General features: G+C 47.5%; 1 protein-coding gene across 2 annotated transcripts; it reads left to right on the top strand.

Annotated features, from left to right (window-relative positions):
- The first annotated feature begins 4,027 nt into the window (after nt 1-4,027).
- On the top strand, nt 4,028-19,302 carry AGO4 (argonaute RISC component 4). Of its 2 annotated transcripts, XM_042015522.1 has the most exons (19): nt 4,028-4,465; nt 6,995-7,160; nt 7,834-7,954; nt 8,912-9,093; nt 9,490-9,626; nt 9,706-9,840; nt 10,006-10,093; nt 10,524-10,671; nt 10,748-10,867; nt 11,086-11,214; nt 11,365-11,498; nt 11,970-12,154; nt 12,403-12,562; nt 12,670-12,789; nt 13,566-13,881; nt 14,153-14,287; nt 15,051-15,152; nt 15,362-15,561; nt 15,654-19,302. In XM_042015522.1, the coding sequence occupies exons 1-19, from the start codon at nt 4,447-4,449 to the stop codon at nt 15,760-15,762; spliced, it is 2,706 nt and encodes a 901-aa protein (XP_041871456.1). In that variant the 5' UTR covers nt 4,028-4,446; the 3' UTR covers nt 15,763-19,302. The 2 variants fall into 2 exon arrangements, with proteins under 2 accessions (XP_041871456.1, XP_041871457.1); XM_042015523.1 differs by lacking the exon at nt 12,670-12,789 and having other exon boundaries at nt 4,178-4,465.
- Nucleotides 19,303-20,668: the final 1,366 nt, after the last annotated feature.

Consider the following 20,668-nt stretch of genomic DNA (forward strand, 5'->3'; position numbering starts at 1 on the left):
CCGCACTATGGCGCCGCCTGGCCGCGGGGGCGCTCCGCGCGCCTGGGCTGAGGCGGGACCGTGAGGGGACAGGAGGGGCCATGAGGGGCCATGAGGGGACGGGAGGGGCCATGAGGGGCCATGAGGGGCCGAGGGGGGCCGACAGGGACTTGGGGGACTGAGAGGAGTCGTGAGGGACCGAGAGGGGTTGTGAGGGACCGAGCGGGAACGTGAGGAGACGGGAGGAGCTGGGAGGGGCCATGAAGGACCCGGGGAATTACAGCTCTCTCAGTTATCGACGTTGTGGGGCCGGGGCTCTGCTACCAAAACATTTCACGTTGTTTCATGGGTTAAACAGAGCCCATGTTTCGTTCTGACCTTCGGGATATGGTACATGTCGTGTCTTCAGGTGACCGTGCGGGTGGGAGCACACGAGTCGAGTTTATGGGTATTAGATACACACAGCTATTACTGTCAACAGTGTTCTATTTACAGAATAAAAGATACGCGTTTTCCATTGGCTTCTGTACAGACATACTCTGAGCCAACCCCACTCATGTTAGGTGAATGAAGGCTCGAACCTTTTGGGTAAATTCTTTCCGTTTCTTTCAATTTCTCCCTTGAATTTCTGAGTATACCCTCTACATACAGAGGATCTAAGTTTTACCTCTCATAAGTCATCAAGTCTCATTATGTAGTCGTTTATTAATTTCTTTACTTAAGCTTGCTGCTATATGCTCCTTAAGGGAAGAAAAGAAAGGCTTCTGAAGCCAGAAGAACTTACTGAAAACACATAAGTCAATGGAGAGCTACACAACAGATGCAAATCACTTCATACTTCACAGATTTCCCAGAATATTCTAAGTTGGAAGGGACCCACAAGGATCATCGAGTCCAACTGGAAGGTGAATGGCCCATACAGGGATATTCTCATACAGACTCAACCCAAGTATGAAAATATTCTACTTTATCCTTTTTTGCTGCCATTAGTTCTGTGGTTCTTTTGCAAGTAGCTGGAGGGAGAGCCCTGAGCTGGGATGAGTGTCAGGGACCCCGTTCTGAACTACAACTGGGGATGTTTGACACTTTTCCATCATTCCAGTTACTTTGTAGAACATACTGCTGTAATACATTTCCTTCCGAGTCACCCAGTGGGAATCTGCCTTTACTGAAGGCAAGCCCAGAAAAAAAAAACGTGTTTTGGGGTGTTTGATACCAGACACAGTTTTGGGGGGTTTTGCTACCAGCTATGGTTTTGTCAGGAACAAGGAGCAGATGGACTGCTCTGCCATGGCAGTTCTCATGGAGTCAACAAGCCTGAGAACAGAGGAAGTGAGAAAAGCTAATGCCCATGAAACCCACCGCAAACACCACAGTTCTGCTTTCCTCTAGCTGCTGCAGGAGCTACAGTAATTAATTAAATAGCTAGTGTTTAGTAACAGGGGGACAGATGCTGGCTCTGCACAAACACACCTCCTCAGGGCTGTGCTCTCATTGCTGCGTCAGGATGAAAGTCAGAGTCAGCTGACAAGAAAAAGGTGGCAAAAAGATTGGCCTTATTAGGTAATTTCTGATCCCGAGTTGTTAGTCACACATGGCACACAGAGCTAACCATGGAACAGGTAAAACGTTTGCTATTAAGGAGGTTCTAAATTGAACACAGACTTTTAGCACTTGATCGGGCACCATATTAAGATATTTATATTATAAAAGCTGGTTTAGGAATCTGTTTCTTATTAAATAACATACTCCTTCCCCAACTTGGATCAGATGAGGCGTTTAGAAGCAAATTTTCAGAACTAATCCTGTCATAACTCTGGTCTGTCGTTCCCAAATCCAGTCTTCCCCATGGAAATGTGCTGTTTTCAATAAAAGGATGGGTTAACATAGAGAAATAAGGTTCTGACTGCTGTGGCAGTTGGGATGTCTCAATATGTGTGTAATATTTATCAAGTTAATTGAATTTATAATGCAGTAAGTAAAGGCTTTAGTTATCACACTCAACATCTTACAGGACTGAGCCTTTGTGTTGCAGATTTCTTGAGACAGAGATTGTATCTTTGGTGGAGTTTTTTTTTAACCTACTATTTGTGTAGCCCTACATACGTGTTTTTTATACATAGACATGCCGAATAGTAGCATGGAAATGTTGCCAGACACTGTGGAGTTTGTTACTGGTCTGGTAAAACTGGTTTTTTCCTCAGGTGTTCATCAGCTGCTGTCAGGGAATTATGAGAGAATCTCAGATCTATATGAGAATCTCAGATTTCATTTCATTTTAAAATAGATTTTGATGTTTTAACTTGGAAAATATCAGCCCCACAGGTTAAAAAAAGGCAAATAAAGTGGACTAGGCATTTATTATTTATAAAATGTTTTGACTTCTGACATTCTGATGAGTCAGCAGAGAGCTGTTGCTTAAACAGAACCCAGGGGGTGCACAAGGGAGCAGCTCGCTAAACTAGCATAAACTGCTTAAAAAGGCAAAAAGTCCCCAGGCCCTTTATTTAATGGCACATGGCTGGAAGTGTTGTCTCTTTAACAGAAGACAAATTTACTGTCTGTGAGGATAAGGGGCTGTGGCCATGGCAAGGTGCACTCAGGGGCTGAATGTCCTGCTCAGTGGAACACAGCTGGTTCCCACTGCCGGTGCTTCCCAGACAGCTCCTAGGTGTTGTCGATGATTGTGCCAGCAGCTCATGGGTCTCCAGCCCTGATGGATCATCAGCCATTCTGTGTCCAGGGAGCACCTCAAGGGCTGGTGGTCACAGCCCTGAGAGGTTCAGTGCTGTGGCTCACCTGACTTGTACAAATCCTGGTTTTTTGGGGTGTTTTAAACCCCACTGGGGCTGTTTAGCTGGTACTGGGAGTTATTCAGGGTGTCATTAATTGGGCAGGGAGAATTTCATGGTTTTGGGGAGTAGTGGAGGACTGGCAAAGCTGGAGTGGCACCACTGTGGGCGGGCAGGCACCATCAGGGTAGCTGTCACGGAGCGTGCTGGAGTTCTGGGTTAATTATTAAACCTGCAAACAGGTGTCGGGTTTTGGGAAGGAACAGCGGAGGTACAGACAATTCCCTCCTTCCTGGTGCCCCATGGGCAGCAGCTCTCACCTCTACTGAGGCAGCTCTGGAGGGGCCACATGCGTGGGATGCACCCTGGGAAGAGCAGCAGGTTTGGGAGGGAGTCCTGCCACTCAGCCCTAGTGAGGCATATCTGGAGTGCTGTGTCCAGTTCTGGGCTCCTCAGGACAAGAAAGGCAAGGAGCTACTGGAGGGGGTCCAGCAGAGGCCACAAAGATGATGGGTGGTTTGGAGCATCTCATGAGGAGAGACTGCTGGAGCTGGGCCTGGTTATTCTGGAGAAAGGAAGGCTCAATCCATACCAATATCTCAAAGGCAGGTGCCAAGCGAATGGTGCCGGACTCTTCTCACCAAATCACAAAATTGTTGGGGTTGGAGGGAACCTCGGCAGATCATCCAGTCCAATGCCCTGCCAAGGCAGGGTTATCCAGAGCAGGTGACACAGAAACGCATCCAGCTGAGTTTGGAATGTCTCCGCATGATCTCCCCGCGCATCCTGTTCCAGTGCTCAGCCACCCTCATGGAAAGTTCTTCCTCATGTTGAGAAAGTGTTTTAGTTTATGGCCATTGCTCCTCATCCTGTTGCTGGATACCACTGAAAATGATCTTTTCGGTGATGCCCAGCAACAGGATGAGGAGCAATGGCCATAAACGAAAACACAACGTTTCGCCTTAACGTGAGGAGGAACATGTTGCAGGTGGCCGAACACTGGAACAGGTGTCCGGGGAGGGCGTGGAGTCTCCCTATTAGGAGACATTCCAACCCCACCTGGACGCGTTCCTGTTACCTGCTCCGGGTAACCCTGCCTTGGCAGGGGGGTTGGACTGGATGATCTGCCAAGGTCCCTTCCAACCCTAAATATCCTGGGATTCCGTGATTCAGAGTTGCCACCTGTTGCGGCCGCGAGGCCGCGCGGGAGGCGTGCGCGCTCCCGCGGGCGGGGGGGGGCGGCGCGCGTGCGCGAGCCGGCGGCGCCGGGCAGCGCGGAGCGGCCTCTTCCTCCCTCCCTTCTCCTCTTCCTCCTTTTCCTCCTCTTCCTCCTCCTCCTCCTCATCCCCGTCCCGGGAGCGCGCTCGGGCGCGTGCTGGCGGCGGCGGGGGCGCGCGCGGGCTCGGCGGGGGCGCAGCGCGGGGATTGTTCGCGCCGCCGCTCGGGGAAGCGGAACGCGGGGAGCGCTCCCCGCCGCGCCCCCGCTGCCTCCTCCTCATCCTCCTCCTCGGCCGCCTCCGCCTCCCGCCCCGCCGCCCCCGTGTCCGCGCCGGACCCCCACCCCGCCGCCAATATTCCCGAGATCAAGCGCTACGCGGCGGCGGCGGGGCCGGCGGCGGGGCCCGGGGCGGGCGGCGGGGCCGGCGGCGAGAGCAGCGAGGCCGCCACCGCCGCCATGGAGGCGCTGGGACCCGGTGAGAGCCGCGGGGGGGGCGCGGGGGCCGCGGCCTGTCGGGCCGTGACAGCGGGGGAAGGAGGCCGCGGGCCCGGCGGGGCGCCCCGGCAGCAGCGGGGCCCGCTCGGAGCCGCCGGCGCTGCCTGGTGCGGAGGAGCTGCAGCGGGTCGCGAAACTTTGCGCGGGGGTTGCGGATGCCCTCACGGCCCCGCTGCTGCCGGGGCTACCGGGGGACGCGTCTCGGTGTCCCCGGGGTGAACGGGACGGGACTAGGAGCGGGACAGCGACAGCGAGGGGACGGGGACAGGCAGGGCTCTGGTATCACAGAGATGTGCGCCCTGCAACCTGTGCAATGATAAGTTTTATGTTTGACATTGAGCCATTTCTGAGAGTTTAAGGTGATACTGTCTGAAAATACGGTTGTTTATTTCTTTAACAAAGTTCGCTTAAATATTGGTGGGTTTTTGCATGTGGTGTTTTCCTGCTTGTGTCTTATTCCATGATTATTCTACCAAATGCCTGCAGGATGTATTTCTAGCCCTCGGTGGCCTGTACACCTGACCCATCAAGTTCCCATTCAAACGATTGGTATAATCGAAGTGATGTTAATTTTGGTGTGATAGAAAACGCTTATTGACACAAAGGTGCAATTCCAGAAGAATCCAGAGTTTGAGGTAGTGAGGGCTGACTCAGAGCCTGCTGTATGTGTGTGATGTATCGTGGCCTCCCTGAGTTCCAGCTGGAGAAGCAGATCCTCTTTCAGTTTTGAAAACTGCTTCCTGTCTGAAGCAACTCGGTTGAGGTGCTTAGTACGTAATGATTGTGGGATGGGAGAAATTAAAATATAACAGCACATACAACCCTAGTCAGGCTGATCAGATAAAAATTCTGTGATGCCAGGGCAGCCTGCCTTCAAATGGGAAAACAGTTTTTAGCTGATTCTCTGGAATCCTTTGAGAAATAACTTTCGGAAGGAGGAGATGTAAGTTTTATCTCCTTTGGACAGAACAGAGGACAGCGTTGCTGTGCGTGTTTGCAGAACTTGTCAATACCAAGGCAGGAAAAGGGGTAAATATAGTTGTCATTTAATCTCTTGCAGGAGGTCAGTGCCTGCACTTCCTTCAGACTAATTAGCATGGGATTAATGGATCATCTCTCGTATCCAAATAAGCACAGCAAACTTTGATTGCCCTCAATGATTCATGCTTGTCAAGGCAGTTGTAGTTTTTTTAAACACTAACTGTACCCCTCAACTGGTCTGACTGTGACAGAGCACAATCTGTCAGGCTGGTGCGGAGCCAGGAGCGTGTCCTATGGGGTGTCTGTCTCCGACAGCCCCCTGCCACTGTGGCTTTGCAGAGCTGATGTGGCAGTGGGCTTCAGCTGCTTACATGCTCTGTGTTCCTTCTGCTTAAAAGTATTCCAGGGCTGGTGTCCTCAGGTTGGTAATTTTATTTGGTAATGCAGTAGCCAGTGGATGGCTTGTAAATCTGGTGTGGAATCTCCTGGGATTTGGTCCCGGGTTTAGTTTATGGTTGTGTTAAAGTTTATTGCTGCACCCTGAAGTGTACTCAAATAGGAGTCACCTACCTCTCCTCTCTCCTGGTACAAACTCTGAGCCTTTGTCTTACATGGATGCTAAATTTGCCCTGAGTTTTATGATAGGTTTATTATTGCATTCTAGTGAGACTTCTTGCCCTCTCCTTTGCTACTCTACAACAGAGGGAAGACACTTTGATCACACTGAGCCCTGCTCAGATATAGACAAACCCATGAAAATATACCAATGTCATTTGCTTTATGTGCAGTGTCAGCTGAGGCTGTGATCGATTTAAAAAAATAGTCAGTTTAATCTCGTTAACGTGGTATCTCAGATCTTAAGACTTTGAGGAGGGTAACTGAAGGCTTCCCTAGTGACCAGCTTGCATGTGAGTAATGCTTCCAGACCTCTAATAATTTCCTCCTTAAAGTTGTTCCTGAAGCTCTTTTTTGTCCCAATAAAATACCTCCTCCACGTCTGTAGGAGTCCGTACCTGTCTAATGCTTTCTCCCTTATCCTTCTATTTAGAAGAAAGCCTGAACCTTTCCTCACTCCTGTCTTTCCGTTGGAATTTTAAATTGGATCACTAACATCTGAACTTCAAGCCTGTAGTGAAAACAATGACAAAATGTGGCTTTTGTGGCTGTTGGTTTGTTCTGGAAATGGAAGTTGGGATGTATTTATCTTTGCATTACATGAAAATACATAATATTTGTATGGTTGCATTCCCTGTCAGGACTCTGTGAAGTTCCTAACCACAGTCATGAATAAATGCCACTAAAAATTTAAGAATTATTTATGGCACCTACCTATACATGCTTTAGGGAGCACATTTTTTACCTTGAAGTTCTGAGCAGCTGGAAGGCTGAGCCTCTTTGAACGCCTCTGTTCGCAACCTCGGAAAGCTTAAGATTTCTTCCTGCCCAGTCAAAAAGTCACCCATAGCGCACCTGAGAGGTGCATGGAGTGAGCCATCCCATCTCATACATATTTATTTGACTTTCCTAGGGCCCCCAACGAGCCTTTTCCAGCCGCCGCGTCGCCCAGGCCTGGGCACTGTTGGGAAACCCATCCGTCTCCTGGCCAACCACTTCCAGGTTCAGATCCCCAAGATAGATGTTTATCACTATGATGTAGATATCAAACCAGAGAAACGCCCCCGAAGAGTCAACAGGTAGGAGTTATTTAATGAAGGTTTACTGATTTAAATTAGCTGTATATACCTGAATGTAAGAAAGCTGTGCATCCTAGGAATTCTCCATCTGCTAAAGGCCTGTTTGTGTTTGTACTGTGGTCAGCAGCTGCCTTTCAGTGAACTATAATATTCTTATTTTTATGAAGATGTGTTGCAATTGGCCCATAATCTGGAAGGCTCTGGGAAATGTACTGAGCATTGACCTCCAGCTGGTTTTATTTTACAGTCTACAAGTGAATATCCCTGGTAATTGTTCCACAGTCTGTTACACAAACATGTAGCAGCTGAGGGGACGTATTTCAGCTTGTAGATTTTGGAGTCCACACATGTGGATCAATCCGCAGAGTGCTCCTACCCACCCCAAGGCAGGTGTTTTTGTCTGCTCCTGTGTCCGAACATCTCTCCAGATTCCTCTGCCAGTTTTGGCTGTAGCTCTGCTGACAGTACAGATACCTGTACAGACACCTGTATGTGCCACCTGTGTCTTAACCTGGAGGTGACTTTTACAGCTCCTGGTGTGACCTGGGGGTGCTCTCGTGCATTATTGTTTTTCATATCTTGCTCCTTTAAGAAAAAGTGAAAAACAGACTTTTGAATTGTGTTAGCCCATTACTGAATTTTCTGTTCTTCCACTTAATGAATCACTCCCTAGGGAGGTGGTGGATACGATGGTGAGGCACTTCAAGATGCAGATATTTGGGGATCGGCAGCCTGGGTACGATGGGAAGAGGAACATGTACACAGCACACCCCTTACCCATTGGCAGGGACAGAGTAAGTGTTGCCTTAAGTTTCTGTGGGAAAACTTACAGTGTCATTGGAAAAGTGTTCTTTTATTGACGTAAACCCAAAACACTGTCACACCTATTGGTGTAGTCTTGGCAGGGCCAGTTAGGGTCTCTAAGAGCTCACTGGTGTTTTATTGAAGTTTGTGTCTTTGGGTTTTTAATTCCCAGCTCTTCAGCTGGAGAATATCACGAGACGTGAGAACTACGTTGTGCTCTTATAAGCTGCAAGGAGATTATTTTCCTTTCACCCTGATGGGAACTTCCCTTTTCTCTGTTCTGACCCTCGTTCTGTTGCTGAATGATAAAGTCGTTGTAGCTGACGATGGCTTTGGTTGGGTTTGGCTGCACTGTGGAGATACATCCTCCTGTTCCATGGGAACAACTGGATCAGCTGTTCCTGCCTTGCACGTGGACCCGAGCTCTAAACAAAAGTTCACCCCATCTACTGATCTCCCAAGGGATCTGGTCATTGCTGCGCCATGGGGGATGCCCAGGATGAGGTCACAGTTTCCCCTGGGCTGTGGGGTGTGAGAGTCATCCCAAGTGCTGTGCCAGAACTCTTGAGATTTGTGTTTCCCAGCGAGTCTCCTTTTTGACCAAAAGGTTTTCTTGCCTTCCCATTTGGTTCACAAAACATCTTGCTATTAATTGGCTGACTTAAAAAAATGACTCACCGTTCTCCAGAGCTTTGATGTCACCATACTAATTACTGCTTAAAATTTACATTTAAAGATACTTCAGTGCAGTTTCTCACATGAATAAATGACAAACTTTCAAAGTCCTGAGGGAACCAATTGTAATGTTTTAAGGTCATGACCCAAACTAATCATCAAAAATACAGACTCAGAGGACACCTAGGAGAAAACTGTACCATTGCTGAGTGTTGTGTCTGTCTGCAATCCATAACAAAAGCTTGTGCTTAATTCTCTTGTGCCCATGGCAGGTGGATATGGAGGTTACACTTCCAGGAGAGGGGAAGGACCAGACATTTAAGGTTTCCATTCAGTGGGTGTCAGTCGTCAGCCTTCAGATGCTGCTGGAAGCTCTGGCAGGGCACTTGAATGAAGTTCCTGAAGATTCTGTACAGGCACTGGATGTAATCACACGGCACCTTCCCTCCATGAGGTGGGTACCTGTGGGGCCTTCCTGACTGGGTATGTCTTCTATCCATCTTAACATTTGTGTTAGTTATTCCTTGCTGCTGCTCTGCTGCCCATTACACCTCTGTGGTAGAAGGGATGAGGGATACAGCCATGTAATTCAACACCTGCCTTACAAATTTGCACTAGAACAGGGAAATGTGATCTGAACTAAGGCCTTGTGTCTGCTGGTCATGTTTCTAACAGGAATTTGCGGTACCCTTTCCAGCTGCACTGTCAGAAAAGGCTTTATGTGCTTGCCATGAGTGAGCTCTGACAGTTACAACATGCTGTAGAAATGTGTTTTAAACACTATAGGTGTGAATGTAAAAAGTATATCAGAAAGAAATGATCAGAGTATTAATTCTCTGATTTTTTTCAGGTACACCCCTGTGGGTCGCTCCTTCTTCTCCCCTCCTGAAGGTTATTACCACCCCCTGGGAGGGGGCAGGGAGGTCTGGTTTGGTTTCCACCAGTCGGTCCGTCCTGCCATGTGGAACATGATGCTCAACATCGATGGTGTGTAGGAGATTCTGTCTCACTCATGTAACAGAGTTCTTTGTGCTTCTCAGTTAATTGTCCTATCTTTTTATCTTAGTGTCAGCGACTGCTTTCTATCGTGCCCAGCCTATCATTGAGTTCATGTGCGAGGTCTTGGACATCCAGAACATCAGTGAACAAAGCAAGCCTCTGACAGACTCCCAGCGTGTCAAGTTTACCAAAGAAATCAGAGGTAAAAGCTTGTCCTGAAGCTGCTGCAAGAAAATACTGAAACCTGCTCATATTGCGTCGCAATGAAAATTTGCAAGGCACATGAGGAACTGGGCCGTTCCTTTTTGCCTTCATCCTCCTCAAAGGTGATTCCTGTCCCTGAATTTATTTTCTGTTGGGTTTTCAGGTCTAAAAGTAGAGGTTACCCACTGTGGCCAGATGAAGAGAAAATACCGAGTTTGCAACGTTACCCGGCGACCAGCCAGTCACCAGACGTACGTATCAAGCACTGCCTGACAGTTCTTAAAATCTTCAACCTAGTAAATATACCTGGAATATATTTGGTATATTGTTTATGCAGGAATAGTTGATTCTGGAGGTGAAGCAGCTGTGTGGCTTTACAGGCTTGTTTAGTATTAGTGGAGTAGAGGAATAATGTGGGTTTTGACCACTGCTTTATTTCCTTCAACCCAGGAAAATTGAGCTATATCCTGGCTTTTAAATACAGTTGTCAAAAGCTCCCATTTTTAAAATAGCTAAAATATGAGAAATTCAGTATATAGACTAAAATCTTTTCATAAAGAAGAGATCCAGTAACTAAGGAAAATAGAGTTTTGCTAAAGATAGTCTGGAATAGGTTTTTTATACCATTTTTTCCTTTAAAAAAATCTGACAAAGTCTAACCAGAACAAACATAATTTCTAGGTTCCCTCTGCAGCTGGAGAATGGGCAGGCCATGGAGTGCACAGTAGCTCAGTATTTTAAGCAGAAGTACAGTCTGCAGCTGAAATACCCTCACCTGCCCTGTCTCCAAGTGGGACAGGAACAGAAACACACGTACCTGCCGCTGGAGGTAAGGATCCGAGTCCTGCACTGTGGTGTGTCCTCTGTTAAATGGTGTCACAGCACCTCTCCCTGCTCCTGTGCAGGTGTGTAACATCGTGGCTGGCCAGAGGTGCATCAAGAAGCTGACAGACAATCAGACATCGACCATGATAAAAGCAACAGCCAGGTCTGCCCCAGACAGGCAGGAGGAGATCAGCAGACTGGTGAGTATTTTTCCAGCTGCACAGTCTGTGTTGTCACTTTTCATGACATTTCCAGAGCATTGGAGCAGGTGATGATGAGCAACATGACCAAGAGAGAATTTAAAAAATCTGTCTTGGTTAAAACAAATCCCATCTAAACAGAAAGGCTGTTGATGGCAAAGAGGGCAGAGTCACCTGAAGCTTTAGTGTAGTGACATCAATACTTGTCTTGTCCCCAGGTGAAGAGTAACAGTATGGTTGGTGGGCCTGATCCGTATCTGAAGGAGTTTGGAATTGTTGTCCATAACGAAATGACAGAGCTGACAGGCAGGGTTCTGCCAGCCCCAATGCTGCAGTATGGAGGCAGGGTGAGTTTCCACGTTTTGTAAAACTCCTTATCCTGAGGTGATTGAAATTCATGAGATGTTTTGGGTATCTTCTCATGAGGCTTCTTCTGGTGGGCTACAGTCAAAACAGAGCAGTACTTTATTTCTAGTTTGCCTTTGGTTTTTACCTAGAACAAGACTGTGGCCACACCAAACCAAGGCGTGTGGGACATGAGAGGGAAACAGTTCTATGCTGGCATTGAGATTAAAGTTTGGGCTGTTGCCTGTTTTGCTCCTCAAAAACAATGCAGAGAAGACTTGCTGAAGTAAGTATTTTCCTATTTATTCAGGATTCTATTGCAAGGTGTGTTTTTCTCATGTTTCTGAAAAGTGATTTGTGGTATAAGTTGATTTTCCCCTGCCCTTCAAATTACCCTACAGAATCCTAAAGAAAGAGGTTGTGTGAACCACTGATTGGTAAAAATCATGGTTGCAATAATGCTCAGGTAAATTAGGTGGATAAGTAAAAATTTACCAGAGCATCAGTATTAGTTTGGAAATCTGCCTCAGGATGTTCATCTCAGATGTCTCTTTCTGTAAGGCTTGTAAAATTACAGAAGCTGATGACCTTCCTCAGAGAGAATTAGAGTCATGTTAGCGAGTTCCTGATGGGGATAGAATTGCTAAAAAATAATTACTGTAGTGCTGTGAAATAGCAGAAATAGCTTAGATCTGGTTGATAAAACTGATGAGTGAACCATAGTGAAAAGGCCAGGACAAATCCACTTCTATTTCAGGAGTTTCACAGACCAGCTGCGCAAGATCTCCAAGGACGCTGGGATGCCGATCCAGGGCCAGCCCTGCTTCTGCAAGTACGCCCAGGGTGCAGACAGCGTGGAGCCCATGTTCAAACACTTAAAGCTGACTTATGTTGGCCTGCAGCTCATCGTGGTGATTCTGCCTGGGAAGACGCCTGTGTATGGTATGGAGAAGGGGCTGTAAAGTGATCAGGAGTTGTACTGCAAGTGGGTGGCAGGAAGGAGGCAGAGGAGGTAATGGGATCTCTTTAAAAGGGTGTTTTGGAGCTGGTTTGTCAGGCCTGATTGGAGAACTTGTATTACCAAAGAGCAAACTGAACCTTTATCAGTGAAGTTTCAAGGATCTGAGTTACAGTAACATTTGAAAAAAAATAAGAGCAAGCAGGAACCACTGCCTTATTTTCTGTCACAGCTGAAGTCAAGCGGGTTGGAGACACTCTTCTAGGCATGGCCACACAGTGTGTTCAGGTAAAGAACGTGGTCAAAACCTCACCACAAACGCTGTCTAACCTGTGTCTGAAGATCAATGCCAAGCTCGGGGGAATCAACAATGTGCTGGTACCTCATCAAAGGTAAGAGTCAATCAAAAGCTCTTCATAATGTCTGCATTGTCAAGGAAAATGGTGTTGTTTTGTTGTGTTTGCTAAAATGATACTTTTCAAAATAAAACACGCTTTAGAAATTCCCACAGTCTGGAGTGGACAGTGGAGGATATGTCTGCATTTGGAGTGTTCCCAGTAAGCCCTGAGCCAAGGGGAGTCAGAGCCATCCAGCAGTCAGAGCCACCAAGCTCACCAAGGTTTTTTTTCCTGTCTCTTTCCTGCCTTTGGATTCACTCAGTCTACCTTTTGCTCTTGCCACCTCCTAAAGCATCCTGTGTTTGCTTCCAAATTGAAAGAGAAGGAGTGAGGAGGAGTGACTTGGAATCAATGCTTGTAACTTGGTCTGCCTTTGACTCTGTCCTTGTCACTTTCTGTTCTTTCTGGACTGTAAGTGCTTGAGGCAGCGAACTTTATCCTTAAAGATTCTGACAGGTTTTAGTTCTGTTCTGTGCTTTGGATGCACCTTTCTCAGCTGTAATTTTTTTTTTTTTTGTTTGTGGCCCTCCTTCCTTTGCTCTTCTTATTTATTATTATGAGTTGATAAGAGGCTTAAAGCACCTCTCCTCTCAAGTCAGGGTGAGAAAGTTGAGGTTGTTCAGCCTGGAGAAGAGAAGGTTGTGTGAAAACCTCACAGCACCTTCCGGTATCTGAAGGGGCTGACAAGGAAGCTGAAGAGGGACTGTAGTAATGGATTCACACTAAAAGAGAGTAGGTCTACATTAGAGATTAGGAAGAAATTCTTCCCTGTGAGGGTGGCGAGGCCCTGGCACAGGTTGCCCAGAGAGGCTGTGGCTGCCCCATCCCTGGCAGTGTCCAAGGCCAGGTTGGCCAGGGCTTGGAGCAGCCTGGGATAGTGGCAGATGTCCTTGCCCAGGGCAGGGGGTGGAACTGGATGGGCTTTAAGGCCCCTTCCAACCCAAACCCTTCTGGGATTCTGTGATTCTAACTAAAAAACCTTAATCTTATCAAACAGGCCCTCGGTGTTCCAGCAGCCAGTGATCTTTTTGGGAGCAGATGTCACTCACCCTCCCGCCGGGGATGGGAAGAAGCCATCCATCGCAGCTGTGGTGGGCAGCATGGACGGGCACCCCAGCCGCTACTGCGCCACGGTGCGCGTGCAGACCTCGCGCCAGGAGACCTCCCAGGAGCTGCTCTACAGCCAGGAGGTGATCCAGGACCTGACCAACATGGTGCGGGAGCTGTTGATCCAGTTCTACAAATCCACTCGTTTCAAGCCCACGAGGATCATTTACTACAGAGGGGGAGTGTCGGAAGGACAGATGAAACAGGTATTGTCTGATAATTTTTTGCTGCTTGTGAAAAGGGATTGATATATAGTTACGTGGATTATAAGGGATTGGCCCTTGAAAAAATATATTTATTTATGTAGATTATATTTGTTATTGGAAAAATTAAGTTTCCTTGAATTGTCCTGGGCAAGCACAATGTACACTTACCCGTCTGATCATGTTCCTTACTATGTGGCATTTGTACACAGGGAAAAAAGCAATCAAATACCTACTGAATTCATCACATAATAGTTAAATCTTCTGCTTGTAGGTAGCTTGGCCAGAGCTGATTGCCATCCGGAAGGCCTGCATTAGTTTGGAAGAAGATTATAGGCCAGGAATAACCTACATTGTTGTGCAGAAAAGGCATCACACCAGGCTGTTCTGTGCCGACAAAACTGAAAGGGCAAGTACTGATTCCATGAGGGGGAGGTGATGGCACAGGAAAGTGGGATTGTTTTATTCAGTGGGGTGGGATCTGTCTTGCCCACTAAAGCTGTACAAGCAGCAGCAGTACTGGGTGGTAACAGGCTTTCTCTAGCAAAATAACCAGTTCCTCCCTTTTTTATTGCTCTGCATCAGATGGAACAGCTTGTTCCCCCTTTTGGAATAGGTGTGCTCAGTATGCAGTATTTGTGTACCTGGAACTGTATCCTAGGTTTTTATAGTCCAGGATTCCTGATGATGAGCTGACCTCGCTGTTCACTCTGTTCCCTGTTCTGTTTCCAGGTGCATCTAAGATGTGCCTGTGCCACAAATCCACAGGCCAGCTGAGGAACCTTCTTTAGGGAAGCGCTTGATCTGAGGTTTGCTTAAAAACCCAGATCTCCGGGGTGTGAGGGCAAACAAGGGTACGAAATAAATTTATCTCAGGAATCTGCATTTTCAGATCCTGAATTACTTGTGTAGGCTTTATCCCACTCTGCAGTTTTAATGGTGCTGGCAAGGGTTTTATTTTCCTCTGATGACACACCAGCTGGATTTGGTGAAGTTTCTAAAAATGAATTCACAGAGAACATTTTCATTCCTGCTACGTAAACGACCTTAATGTTTTTTCACGTTTTTGAGCAGTAAATTTTCCAGCAGCTTTCAATAGAGCCTACCTCTGAAGGCATTTTTGGGTCACTTCCAAAAAAGCCCATGGACTAATAATAAACTTTTCTCACTAGGTGGGTAAAAGTGGCAACGTACCAGCAGGCACTACTGTGGACAGCACCATCACACATCCCTCTGAATTTGACTTTTACCTCTGTAGCCATGCAGGAATTCAGGTAATGCCAGCTCTGTTGCCCTCAAGCTGTGGGACTAAATCCTTGTAGTTGTTGGGAATTGTCACTTCTGTTTGTCGCTTGGCAGACTCAGAGCGTGTCGGTGCCTGCTTGGCACTGACTCCTGGGTGCCTGCTGGAAGGTGCAGCCTGCAGGTACCACCTCTGTGCTTGCTGCTGCTCTCCAGCTGACTGCTCACCTGTTCTCTGCAGGGAACCAGCCGGCCCTCCCACTACCAGGTGTTGTGGGATGACAACTGTTTCACAGCAGACGAGCTGCAGCTGCTGACGTACCAGCTGTGCCACACGTACGTGCGCTGCACCCGCTCCGTCTCCATCCCCGCGCCCGCCTACTATGCCAGGCTGGTGGCCTTTCGGGCCAGGTACCATCTTGTGGACAAGGATCATGACAGGTAAGGAATGGCCTTGTCCTCCTGGTAGGCAGGTAGTGAAGCTGAGCTGTGCCGCTTGTCCCAGTTGTTCACGGGTGTGTGTCTGCTCACAGCGCTGAGGGCAGCCACGTGTCGGGGCAGAGCAACGGCCGTGATCCGCAGGCGCTGGCCAAGGCCGTGCAGATCCACCACGACACCCAGCACACCATGTATTTCGCTTGAGAGCACCTGGGAAGATGAGGCAAAACAACAACCCATGCAGTCCTGAAGTGTTTGGAAGCCTCCTGCTCTATCCAGGGCCGGGGGATTTCGGACTGCCCACTACCAGCAGCTCCGGACAGTCGCACTGAATCTGTTCTTCACTGCAACGTCTGATGCACCAACACAATTGAGCCATTTGTTTCATTGTTTTCTGTACTAGAAATCCATAGACTTGTCTTTTCTGATGCATTGGACCGAATTTTTACCTCAAAGCGCAAAGGCCGATCATCCTGAAATTTTTCAAGGACTTGGCACGAAAGGTTTCTATCGAATCTTTTGCTAGCTGTGGTTTTTCAGTTCTCCTCATCCCATGAGCTGACAGTGACTGCTGCCCTGTCTCCGTGCCCTGCTTCGTGAGTATGACGTGATGGCAAAATGTTTTATCCAGCTCTCTGTAATCCTTCTGTCGTGTGGGGCCATAGATTTTTTAATGGAGATTTTAGACTTCACTACTGTAAAATGCCTTTTAACAAACATAACTTTCACAGGTATTGCAGTTTTTTGTCAGTTTTACTAATTATCTTTTTAATCTCTGCAGTCTTGGGCTGCAAAGCAATTGCACTATACTGCGAGTTAATAGGTGGTTCTTGTTCTGTGAATGTGTAATATAACTAATAGTGATGCCTGTCAGTAGATTTTAATGATAATGGTTATAAATAATACTGCCATGGTATCGTAACAAGTACTGAACCATCATTTCCCCCCTCTAAAAATGATAAAACAAAAAAAAAATTTAGCTTTTAGGTATTTTGCAAACTTTTACAAAAGTGCCCACTTTATGCTGCTGTGTGGTTTGATAAATCTAAGTGATTTTAAAACTTTTTTCTCATAGAAGGTTTAACTTTGGCAATAAATCTTTGTTTTTTAAGCCCCCCCAACAGTGTAATTTTCTAGCTGAGGATTGTGCATGAGTTTAACCAACATTCTCGTGTCGTTTTCTGAACACACAATTTGGCAGTTTCTGAAACAAATTAGAAAAGACGCATTTCCATGCTTTTTTTAAGAATTATTTTTAACTGTTTTATATTCACTGTTGGTGTCCTGTCTACAACATTTTTTATAAGCTTGGAAACTGGGTGTTCCATGTAGGAAAGGCCAATGTGTACAGTCAAAATGTATTGTGTGACAGGCAACCTGAGGACTTGTACCAGCATTTTGAACTGGTTTTTTTCCTGGGAATCTGGGTTGCCCACACAACTGCATTTACAGCATGTTGAACCCGTGTGAGTCTCAAATGCTGATTCTGTCCCAGCCTAGAAATTAGGGTTTTTAATCTGCTTGGCTTTTTTCAGCTGCAACCTGCAATCCAGAACAGGGACCTGGTTTCCCTGGTATTCCTGTAATCCATGAACGTAGTAATTTAAGACTAGATTCCTTATTGTATACCTGAGTTAGTGCAGATTAAATCTTATTCCTAAACTGAGGAGGAGTTTGAGAAGCCCAAGGATTGCACTGTGGTCTCTGATACTTGTGTGGGGTTTGCTGCTAAGTTGTCTGCTGTCCCAAAGCTTAGGAACCAGCCCCCTCCAAATTTCAGCAATAGGAAATGCTGTTTCCTTCAGTCTTTAAGCTTGTAAATAAATGAAAGTTTACATTTCTAAATGCTGTTGTTTTCAGTTGTACCAGAGTACACTGAACATCTTCAAACAGTTTTTTAACCTCCTTGCCAGTAGTTCGTCTCATAAATTAAGTTTAACCTCTTTTCATTTCTTTTGAAAATGGGACTGAAGTGAACCCTGCCCCTGCACGTGCCAGGACAGGTTTAGATTGAAAAAACAAAAAGATTCTTTTTAGTTTTTTAACTTTTTTTTTAAAGAATACCTCACTTGTGTAATAAAATCAGGACATGTGGGTGGGAGACTGACCGCTGCTTTTCTCAGTACTCGTTCAGGGAGAAGACACAAAAACCCTTTTTAGAGTGAACTCTGACTGACCCAACACACACGGAGAACTTTGGCACCTTGAAAAGCACCTGAGCACCTGTTGGAGGTGGTAGGATCCAAGATCCCTGATTTGAGTTTGTGCACTAGGAATGGGGCTGGTTTAACAAGGGTGCATAAAAAATGAACTTTATCACCAATTAGTTGTCCAGTGCCAAGCACTCCTGGTTGAGACTGAGGGAAGGGAGAGCCTCTCCTTGGTTTGCCTGTGACTGGATATTTGACCTCAGACCAGGTGGAGCATCAGCCCCTGGCGAGCCCTGGGCCAGCACCTGTGCAGGGCTGGTGTGAGCCCACCCCGGGCACAGGGCTGGAGTTTTGGGGGGAAAGCACTGAAGTTCAGGATCCAAGTTGCAGCAGTGCTGCCCTAGGCAGGTCTGAGCCCAAGTCTGGAGGACTTGAGGACCTGGGTGAGCCCTGTGGGCCTGAGTGACTCGTTCTGCATGTGTCAATCAATGGGAAGATGTGCATTCTGTAGCTGTAGTTTTAGGGTGTTTTGATTTTTGTTTTTTGGGGTTTTTTTATAAATAAAGCCTGTTGGCCACTGTTTAGCTCTGTGGTGTGAAAGATTTTAAATGTAGCAAAGTTCAAAGAGTTGGGGAAGGGGGTGGTTGATATATATAAAAAAAATATATATATTTAAAAAGGGGGGGGAGGGGGCAGAAATCCTGTTTTCCACCCGGTTCTGCTTGCTTTGTCCCTGCTGAGTTCTGAACAAGCTCTGGCAATCCCTAGTTAGCCTCTCTCCACCAGTCTGGCTCTTGTATTCCTGTGAGTTACCCAGGGTCGTGCCCGGAGCTACATCCAAAGGGCGCAGAGGTCGGTGGACGGGATGTCCCGTGTCCACCCTTGCTCGGCCCTTCGGATGGGGACGAGCCCTCGTTCAGAGCTGGTGTCTGACAGCCCTGACCCCCAACCCCTTTGTGGATGTGCTGTAGGAGTTTTCTTGCTCAATAGCGAGGGAGTGACTGCTTTCATTTTCAGAAGGCAGGGCCGGAGGGCATTGGATCCATCCCGATCCTGATCCACTGCGAGGCTCTTTCCCTGTGCACTGGAGGAAAGATCTTGCACTAAATATCACTTACAGATTTTCTTAGACCTTGCTATTGACATTTTCATATTTCTATGTCTAGAGGCTGCAACTTCAATGTAAAATGTTTGCATTTGTTCAGTTTGACTTCTGATGTAATTTTTTGGTTTCTATATTGTTAGACTTGTAATGTTTCAAATGGTATTTTATTAACTTTGGGCTGGATGTATGTCTCTAGCAATACGAGGTACTTTCTAAACTGTCCTGGGGCTCACAGCCCTGTGTCGAGATAAGATGCTGGTTGTGTACAATTGCAATGTATTTTTTTTTTTTTTAGCCTGCAGGGATATTTTGTGTTCATGTGTCCAAAAATAATAATAATAATAATAAAAAAAAATTGGCATTCTCGTGCCAAATGTTCTGTTTTTTCTTATTGCTGTCCAATAAATGCAATGTACAGAGTGAGCAACCAATACTGTTGCCTGTAAACAAATGTCTTATTTAACTTTTAATTAAAACTTGTACACAATGTGTCACCTGTGGAACTCATTACCACAATATATCTATTTCTGATGCATTAAGAGTTAGCAAGTTACAGAAATATGTATGGGTGACATCTCCCGGGATCCTAAAGGAAGCTGAAATTGCAAACCCCAGGGGCGGGGTTCAGAATGGGCCTATTTTTTAATGTTTGGGAAATTACAGAGAAAATTTGGTGTTAATGGACTGTACCTGCCTGGAGAGGGGATTCTATATCAGAGAGATGCAATGAGTACAAGAGCGGCTGGCTGCTTTATCTTCTCTATGTGAGGTGAGGGTTTGTCTCCTCAGACAGCTGCGCTGCACTATAAATACTGCAGAAAGGACAGGAAAAGCTTTTGGAGGAGGCCAGAGCGTGGGAGCTGTGACTGAAACCGGGACAGGATTGTCTGAAATCCCCGGCACCTTCTGCAGCCCTGCATCAGGTGTTGGCTCCGTTTGCGGAGCAGATCCTGGGACTTTGGCACTGAGGTTGCTCAGCCTCATGGAAACCTGAGGAGCTCAAACCCCAAGGTGTCTTCCAAACTTGATGCAAAGACCTCTTGGATCAAACCTCAGGAACCCAGGGCTGAGTGATGCACGGGATTCTGTGCCACAGCCTTGCTGTCCGTGCAGCTCCAACTCCAAAATCCCGGCTGGGTCCTGCTCCAGCCACTCCCTCGGGACAGCAGGAGCTGCTTCTCATGCTTTGAGAGAACAGCACGAGGTGGGAACGCTTTGACAGCCTAAATTCCAGTGGCTTTTCCACCGATTCCTGGAATGGCCCAGCCAGGATCACACACCTGGGCTCGTTGTGGGAATGATGCTCCTGGGGTTTATGATGTTACTGACAAGTCGAGGCACAGGGTCGGGATTTGCACTTCCTGGGAAGGACGGGTCTGGGAGGTGGTGGGACACGGGATGGGAAAGGGATCCTCTGCCCGGTTCTATGGATTTAGATGGAGCAGGGCCCACGGGGAATTCCTGCCCTGCTCCTGCCTGGCGACGCTCAGGGCACCTCAGGAGCTGACCGTACAGCGGCCCCTACAAGAACTGGTTCACAGCGCTTCCTCTTCGACCCGGCCGCACAAAATGCGTCAAAAAAAAAAAAAAGGGAAAAACCACGACATAAATATTTGTGGCAACGGCGCAGCGGGAGGCGCGGGCGGGCGGGCAGCGCTCCGCCGCTCCCCGGCTGCGGGAGGCCCCGGCTGGGCACCCCCCGCTGTCCCGAGCGGAGCCCCCAGCCCCTCGGCTCCTCCCGCTCCCCGCGGGCCCCAAGATGGCGGCGGGGCCGGCGGGCGCCGCCTTTGTTGCGCGCGGGGCCGGGCGGCGGCGGCGCGTGCGCGCGGCGTGAGGGGCGTGAGGCGGCTGCGGC

This window comes from Corvus kubaryi, unplaced genomic scaffold, assembly GCF_017639235.1.
Source record: "Corvus kubaryi isolate FWS band 111438036 unplaced genomic scaffold, C.kubaryi_AGA036_p1.0 split3-37304, whole genome shotgun sequence".
Classification (NCBI taxonomy): domain Eukaryota; kingdom Metazoa; phylum Chordata; class Aves; order Passeriformes; family Corvidae; genus Corvus; species Corvus kubaryi.

What these genes read in the sequence shown, in the direction of transcription:
- AGO4 (XM_042015522.1), top strand. An exon ending in CGGCACCTTCCCTCCATGAG is followed by an intron (nt 9,094 to 9,489) that starts GTGGGTACCTGT and finishes GATTTTTTTCAG; the next exon opens with GTACACCCCTGTGGGTCGCT. An exon ending in TGGGAAGACGCCTGTGTATG is followed by an intron (nt 12,155 to 12,402) that starts GTATGGAGAAGG and finishes TTTCTGTCACAG; the next exon opens with CTGAAGTCAAGCGGGTTGGA.